The sequence below is a fragment of the Numida meleagris genome, chromosome 2 (genome assembly GCF_002078875.1).
Source record: "Numida meleagris isolate 19003 breed g44 Domestic line chromosome 2, NumMel1.0, whole genome shotgun sequence".
NCBI lineage: Eukaryota > Metazoa > Chordata > Aves > Galliformes > Numididae > Numida > Numida meleagris.
This window is the reverse complement of record NC_034410.1, coordinates 31,171,310-31,178,154: the sequence shown is the minus strand read 5'-3', so window position 1 is coordinate 31,178,154 and position 6,845 is coordinate 31,171,310. Positions and strand designations below refer to the sequence as shown.

At 46.7% G+C, this 6,845-nt stretch overlaps 2 protein-coding genes across 2 annotated transcripts in view; one reads left to right on the top strand and one right to left on the bottom strand.

Moving 5' to 3' along the window:
* CCDC126 (coiled-coil domain containing 126) overlaps positions 1 to 90 on the bottom strand; it is a 12,052-nt gene extending 11,962 nt beyond the window's left edge. The window contains exon 1 of the mRNA XM_021389254.1: positions 69 to 90. The gene's annotated coding sequence lies outside the window, so the exon portion shown is untranslated. The remainder of the gene's footprint in view (positions 1 to 68) is intronic.
* Positions 6,286 to 6,845, top strand: part of TRA2A (transformer 2 alpha homolog) — a 24,679-nt gene continuing 24,119 nt past the window's right edge. Inside the window, exon 1 of the mRNA XM_021389243.1 lies at positions 6,286 to 6,523. Within this exon, the coding sequence (XP_021244918.1) occupies positions 6,488 to 6,523 (36 nt within the window). The 5' untranslated portion in view covers positions 6,286 to 6,487. The remainder of the gene's footprint in view (positions 6,524 to 6,845) is intronic.

Sequence of the window (6,845 nt, the reverse complement as noted above, 5' to 3'; positions counted from 1 at the left end):
TCCCTAATTCTGCATCTGCCCCCTCCCCTCCCCCCTCCCCCGCCAGGAGGGCTGCAGCAACACCCCACCAGCGCATGCGCAGGACGCCGCCTCTTCCCGCCTCCTGAGCGCCCCCTCCACGGCCACCATCTCGGCGGCGGAAGGGGCTCGTGCCTGGCGGAAGTGGCGCTGTCCTCCGCGCTGCTGTCCTTAGGGAGCCCCCTAGGACCGGGGGTGTGACGGTGTGCGGGAGGTGCAGGGAGACCAGCTGCAGGATGGAGCGGCATTTAGAGCGGCCTAGTCAGGCTACTCAGTAGTGGGCCTAGGAGAGCCGTATGAGGTTAGTGAAGCCAAGTGCAAGGTCTTGCACCTGGGTTACAGCAACCTGTTATCAGTACAAACTAGGGGACAGAGGAGTAGAGCACAGCCCTGCTGAAAAGGGCTTGGGAATACTGGTGGATGGCAGCTACACATGAGCCAGCAGTGTGCCCCCACAGCCCAAGAAAGCCAACCGTATCCTGGGCTGCATCCCCAACCATATCTGGGCTGCATCCAAAGCAGTGTGGCCAACAGGGTGAGGGAGGTGATCCTGCCCCTCTGCTCTGTGCTGGTGTGACATCACCTGGAGTATTGCATCCAGATGTGGTGTCCTCAGTGTAGGAATTGAATGTTGTTTCTGCATTAGATATCGAAAAAGGGGAATTGATCTAAAGAAGCAGAGCACAATGTATTTTGTAACTTGCCCTTAGAAACAGCTCACTTGAAAAAGGAGAAATACCATATATTTCAGTAACATATTTTAGAAATATAGTTGTTGAATTATGTGATTAATTCTCACTTGTAAAACTGTAATAGTTGTGAATAGTATAGGAATAGTATTATGGACTAGAAAGCATGCTGTAAGGCTGTTCTGTTTGGATAAGAGACCCTCAGCAAAAGAAAAGCAAACTTGTCAAACATCAAAGAAGCCAGGGCCTCCACACAAGGCCAAACTGCCTCACTCTGTGAGTAGGTTGGGATATAACAGGCAGCATCAGGATGCCCCCCTCTATCCTCCTACCACACTTATCTCTATCCAAGGATGAGCAGGTGTCCAGAAATAATGTCCAAGTGCTGAGTAAGCAAGTGTTAGAAGTTAATTAATTAGCAATATACATGGTTAGCTAGCAACAATTTATGTTCAACCAGTATCTGTATGTTTAGTTGAACGTCAGGAAGATTGTGAACCTGAAGTACTCAGCCAATGAGGAACCAGGGGAGGAAAAGATAAGCATCGGGTAATAGGGCATAAAAGATGTAACACTGCTTTCTGCAGCGCGGCTGCTTGCAGGACACCCGCCATTGCAATTGTGAATAAAATCTGTTTTTATCAGAGATACCATCCTGATCAATTATTTGGATATTTCCAACATAAGTACAGGAGAGACATAGACCTGATGGAGCGCACCCAGAGAAGGGCCACAAAAATGACCCAGAAGACAGAACACTTCTCCTATGAGGACAAGCTGAGAGACCTAGGGCTGTTCAACCTGGAGAAGAGAAGGCTCCAGGAAGGCCTGAGTGCAGCCTTTGAAGGGGGGCTGTAAGAGAGAAGGGGACAGACTCTTTAGCAGGGTCTGCTGCAATAAGACAAGGGGAAAATGGTTTCAAACTAAAAGAGTAGAGATTTAGACTGGATATGTCAAGGACAACATTTCTTACAATAATTTTTTGAAGCACTGGAACAGGTTGCCCAGAAAGGTGGTGGAAGCCCCATCCCTGGGGACATTCAAGGTCAGGCTGGATGGGTCTCTGAGTAACACAGTCTAGCTGTAGGTGTCCCTGTTAATTACAGGGGAGTTGGTCTAGATGGCCTTTAAGGGTCCTTCCTATCTCAGTTCCGTGATTGGATCAAGTTAGGGAGTCTTTACAAAAATGGGAAAGGTATCACTTCTGCCCTCTACTGGTGTAAATGAATTTTGACAGTAGGCGCAGAAGTAAGCATCATCCGTCTGGTTTGACACGTGGTTAGTTTGCCATTGCCTGTAGTTCAGTTCTTGCAACAGGTTGCAGAGGCTGCTCACAGCTTTGGCACTTAACACTGTAGTATTCAAGTATTCATGTAAGTCAGATGTGAGCACAGAGCTGTGCCAGCAAGTTACATCATTCCTCCTACAGTGCTGTATATATAAGGAAATTGGTATCAATTAACTAAAGGTGAAGGTGTGGGCATCTTCAACTGCCACGCTGCTGCATTCAGAAGTACTTTTAGTTCATTTTAGCTTAATCTCTTCAGGATTCTCTATATCTAGACTAGCTCTCATACCTGTTACCAATCAGGCAATGCAAGTTAGTGTATTAGAAAGTTTTGCTGGCAATATTGTTCTGCCTGCATAGCGCTACCTCTTGTAAAATAAACAGAGGTGCAGAAAGTAGTGTTTACAGCTTGCTGATCACATCATCTCCCCACATGTGCATTTCTTCCCTCATTTCCAACACTTGTCAGAATCTACCTGCCTCTGAATTTTTCAGCCTTCTTTTCTACATGGATTAGACATGGGAAAATTCAGCACTTAAATCTGTTGCTCCAACAGGAAAAAAAGATATTAATGCATCAGAAGGGTTGGTGGCCTAGACCTAAGTAAACAGACAAAACTGGGGGTAGGTGGTATCCCAACATCCAGTGAATCAGATGTGTATGCAAATATTTACTTGTATGACTTTTCTGATGTTGACTAGTCTGCAGTGGCTTATTTCAATCTTGCAAGACCTATTTTGGAAAAATGATTTTTTCTTGTTGGTGAAAAAAATGTTGGTGTTCACCCAAAAGCCCATTTCAGTTTAGAAAATTATTCAGTCATTGAGCTAGATACTGTATTCCCACAGAGAATTCATAAGAAGCTGTGTTACAGGATCTTTTTTTAATTTAGGTTACACAATCAGTCCCATTAAAAGAAGTCTTTTGCTAAATTACACAACCCTGAGGAGAGGAAAATATTAAAGAATTGAAATATTCCATAAGTAAGCTTTTGAGTGAACAGGTTGACTACATATTGTGCAGCACCAGTAAATTTGTTGGTAGAATTATTTTCTAAAGGCAAATAACCTCATCAGTTTCTGTAAGCATTTCCTCATTAAGAATTCCTCTTCTAGTATCAAGATCAAAAACAGATTGTCTGAAATGGACTTCACATAACAAACGCACCACAGCTATTTACTGCTCTTTATTGCTGTACTACTTGCCCAGTGATTAATCCTTTATTTTCACAGACACACAGTGAGCAGCTGTAATATCTTTGCAAATATAAACTGTACGAAATTTACAGCTTACTAGGAAAAGAAAGGGAAAACTGTCAACAGTATAAGCACAAGAAGGTTTGCTGGAGGGGTCTGAGATTTAAGCTCTGTCCCCATTATAAATGTATCCTCTGTTGACAGGAACTCTCAACTATTAATAACATTCTTAATTCCTGTTGCCTTAGGGCCTCATGCATTCAGGTCATCCTTCATGTACGTGCATCTCATAGTATGCTCCTCCTTATCCTCACCACCTTATAGACTGTGAAAGCTAAACCTGAATATACAGGTAATATCAAACAATTATCAGTTTTAACCTCCAGGAAACTGGTGAAGTCATTGTAGGAAACAAAGACAGGCTGGTTATGGAAAATGCAGAGCACTTGCAATTTTCAATTTAAAATGTAAATTTGATTAGTCTTTTTTCAAGTGGGTCTTCGTAAAAATTACTGCTTTTTTTTAGTTTAAGCACCAGAATATCTTGAAATCCTGCTGGAATTGTGTAGGTGTATTGGAAGGGCACATAAATATTGGTACTTCGGAAGTGCTATCAGTGTAGACTATGGTTAAGTCACACATGTGTACATATTAACAAGAATATATTCCTGTCCTACAGTCTCTTGCCCTTTTTTCCTTCCCCTCCCACTCATTTGTTGAGTTTTTTTTTTTTTAAGTGCGACTATATTATATAAATTATTTCCATTGTGTTTTTGGTTCCCTTTTTTTCAGTTACCCACCTGGTTGCAGAAGACTAGTAAGCATTTTTGTGTTAAATTTTAAGTGTGCCCTTTGTGTCCTTTCCATCTTGCACCCTCTGCTTATAGGCAGTATCAGCGAGGATCAGGAACAGATTACACCAGAGGATAATGCAATCTTGTCATAGGATATATGCTTATTAATTGAATTACACTGGGAAGGGGAAATGAGCAAACATATCCACTAGAGCTGAGTGGAACAGAGCTGGTATAAGATACATTATGATGTGGACTAAGAATGTATTTTGGAAAGCTAGATAACAGCAGTATCTAAAACGAAGCCTAGCATTTTAGGAATGACAAGTTAATTGTAATAAAACAAGGTGAAAGAGTTGACTAAAACTTTTGAAATCAATAAAAAGCGAAAAGCTTTCAGCCAAAATAAAGCATTTTAAAAACCTAGAGAATTAAGATCTTTCTTAAAGACCGCCTTTCTTACCACTGTGGTATTATTTAATATTAAGATACTTGTTTCTGATTCTCTAAACAAAAAGAAGAAAGGCTTGCATGTAGAGTTCCAGCCTCCTACTTAATCAACTTCACTCATGGGTCAGCATAAAAAACAACACTAACCCCTTCCATACAGACAAGCATACACAGAGGCTGTCATCAAGCTACAGGACAATAGAAAGCACAGCAGTAATAGCAGAGTGGCAAAATCCTAGCCTGTAGCAAACAAGAATAAGCCCAAGCACAACAATCACAGATAGAGAAACAAAGGAAAAAAGCTGCTTACTCTTAGAAGGCCTCAGATAGGTAGGGATCTCCAGTGAGAAACCCTTTCCTCCACTGCCAACCCTTAAATAAGGTCTGGGAAGGGGTGGATCCTGGCTTCACCCATTCTGGTCACTCAGGTGCATTTCTTGCACCTGAGCTCCTCGGGGTTGGTCCTGCCTTCCCACCAGGTGCTCACTGTTTCAAGTCGTGAAGCAGCATTTCTGCTACAGCTGCGTTGGAATCTCTGCCCCAGCTGCATGTGGATGAGCTTCTCCTGTGCAACCTGGCCAGAGTGGCTGTGCAGGTGCTGTTGGAATCCTGTGTCATTGGCTGGGGGAGAGCTGGGCAGAGCTGCAGGCACTGCTAGTGGCTGAAGCCCCTGGAGTGTGCTTCATGGAACAAGGGCATGATTTTTAGGGAGTCCTCCCCTGCTGCTCAGGCACCTTCTGAGCTCTATTCCTTTCTAGGAATACTCATGTATGTGGCCACCTGGTTAAGCTGGTCATTCCTTGGTTACCACCATGGTGAATTAAAGCTTCTGTGTAGAGATGAGGACAGAACTGCTTCTCATCATCTCTGGGAAGCTCTTAGCTCTGCAGCAGCAACTGACCACTAATCTTGACCCACTCTCTCGGCTTTCTGGTGCAAGCAAAACACGTTGAGCTATTTTGTCATCTTTGGAAATTTTCTACCTACCTACCTACATGTCCTCGGTGCTGAGCCTCTGGTTCTGCACGGGATCACTGCTGTTATTTGTGTGCTGGAGGAAGAAGTGCTGAAATCACACAGGATTCAGAGGATTGAGCTGATATTTAAAAAAAAAAAAAAAAAAAAAAGACTTCTCAGGGTAAATGGCAATGAAGCTGGTGGAGGGTTTGGAACACAAGACTTAGGAGGAGTGGCTGAGGGAACTGGGTTTGTTTAGTCTGGAGAAGCCTCAGAGGGGACCTTATTGCTCTCCACGATTATCTGAAAGGAAATTGTAGTGAGGTGGTGGTCAGCCTCTTCTCCCATGCAGATAACGATAGGGCAAGAGTCGATGGCTTTAAGTTGCACTGGTGGAGGTTTGGGTTGGATATTAGCGGAAGTTTCTTCTCAGAGTGGTGATGCAGTGGCACAGGCTGCCCAGGGAGGTGGTGGCATCACCGTCCTTGGAAGCGTTCAAGAACCATGGAGGTGTGGCACTGAGGGTCATGCTCAGTGGAGATGGGCTGCTGGTTGGACTACACGATCTTAGTATTTTTTTCTAATCTTAACGATTCTATTCTATGAAATTATAGTTAAAAGAAAATTGTCATGACTAGAAACACCGCACCGGGGTGTCCGGTGGGACGCCTCGGAGCGTATCACCGAGCCAGGCACGGGGCCGGTACGACAACGCAGCGGCTGTGAGGAAGCGGGGACCTCCCGCGCTACTGGGCGGGACTCGGCTCCCGGTGGCACGAGGACGAGGTTACGCATGCGCGGCGGCGGCACGGCCTGGAGCTCGTTGTCCGCCGGCGGCGCCTCCTTTGTAGCGGGCGGGCGGGCCGGGCCGGGCCCCGCCCCCGAGCCGTGTCGGGCGCAGACGGAGCGGAGGCGCCATTTTGCGCTGCTGCGGGAGACGGGGTGGGAGGCTGTGGCGGGAGGGAGGTGGCAGCGGTGGTTCTGGTAGGGATAACATTAGCCGCGGTAACCATAGCGGTAGCGGCGGTGGGTGCGGTCGCTGCTCGGGACTAGCGTCCCCGTTCGCCCGGCCCAGTGGTCAGGACTTTGCCGACATGAGCGACGTGGAGGAGAACAACTTCGAGGGGAGGGTGAGTGGCCGTCCCTGCCGGGGCCGTGCTGAGGGCCGGCCAGGCCCGGGCGGGAGGCGGGGGCGCCCGGCGCAGCTCGGGCGGAAGCGCGGTTGTGTCTAAAATGGCTCCTTGGGGAGCGCGGGGCCTGTGAGCCTCGCGTCCCCCCCTCGCCCTGTCATCCTCTCTTATTTCTTTTATTTTTCTTATAATGACCTGGCGTAGAGCAGCGGGCTGAGGCTCGGCCCAGCGCGGGCTGTGCTCCGCCGCCTCGGCCCTCACCCGCTTCCTTCTCCTCTCACGGCTCCGTCCCATCCCCCTGCCCGGGCTGTGGGCGCTGCCC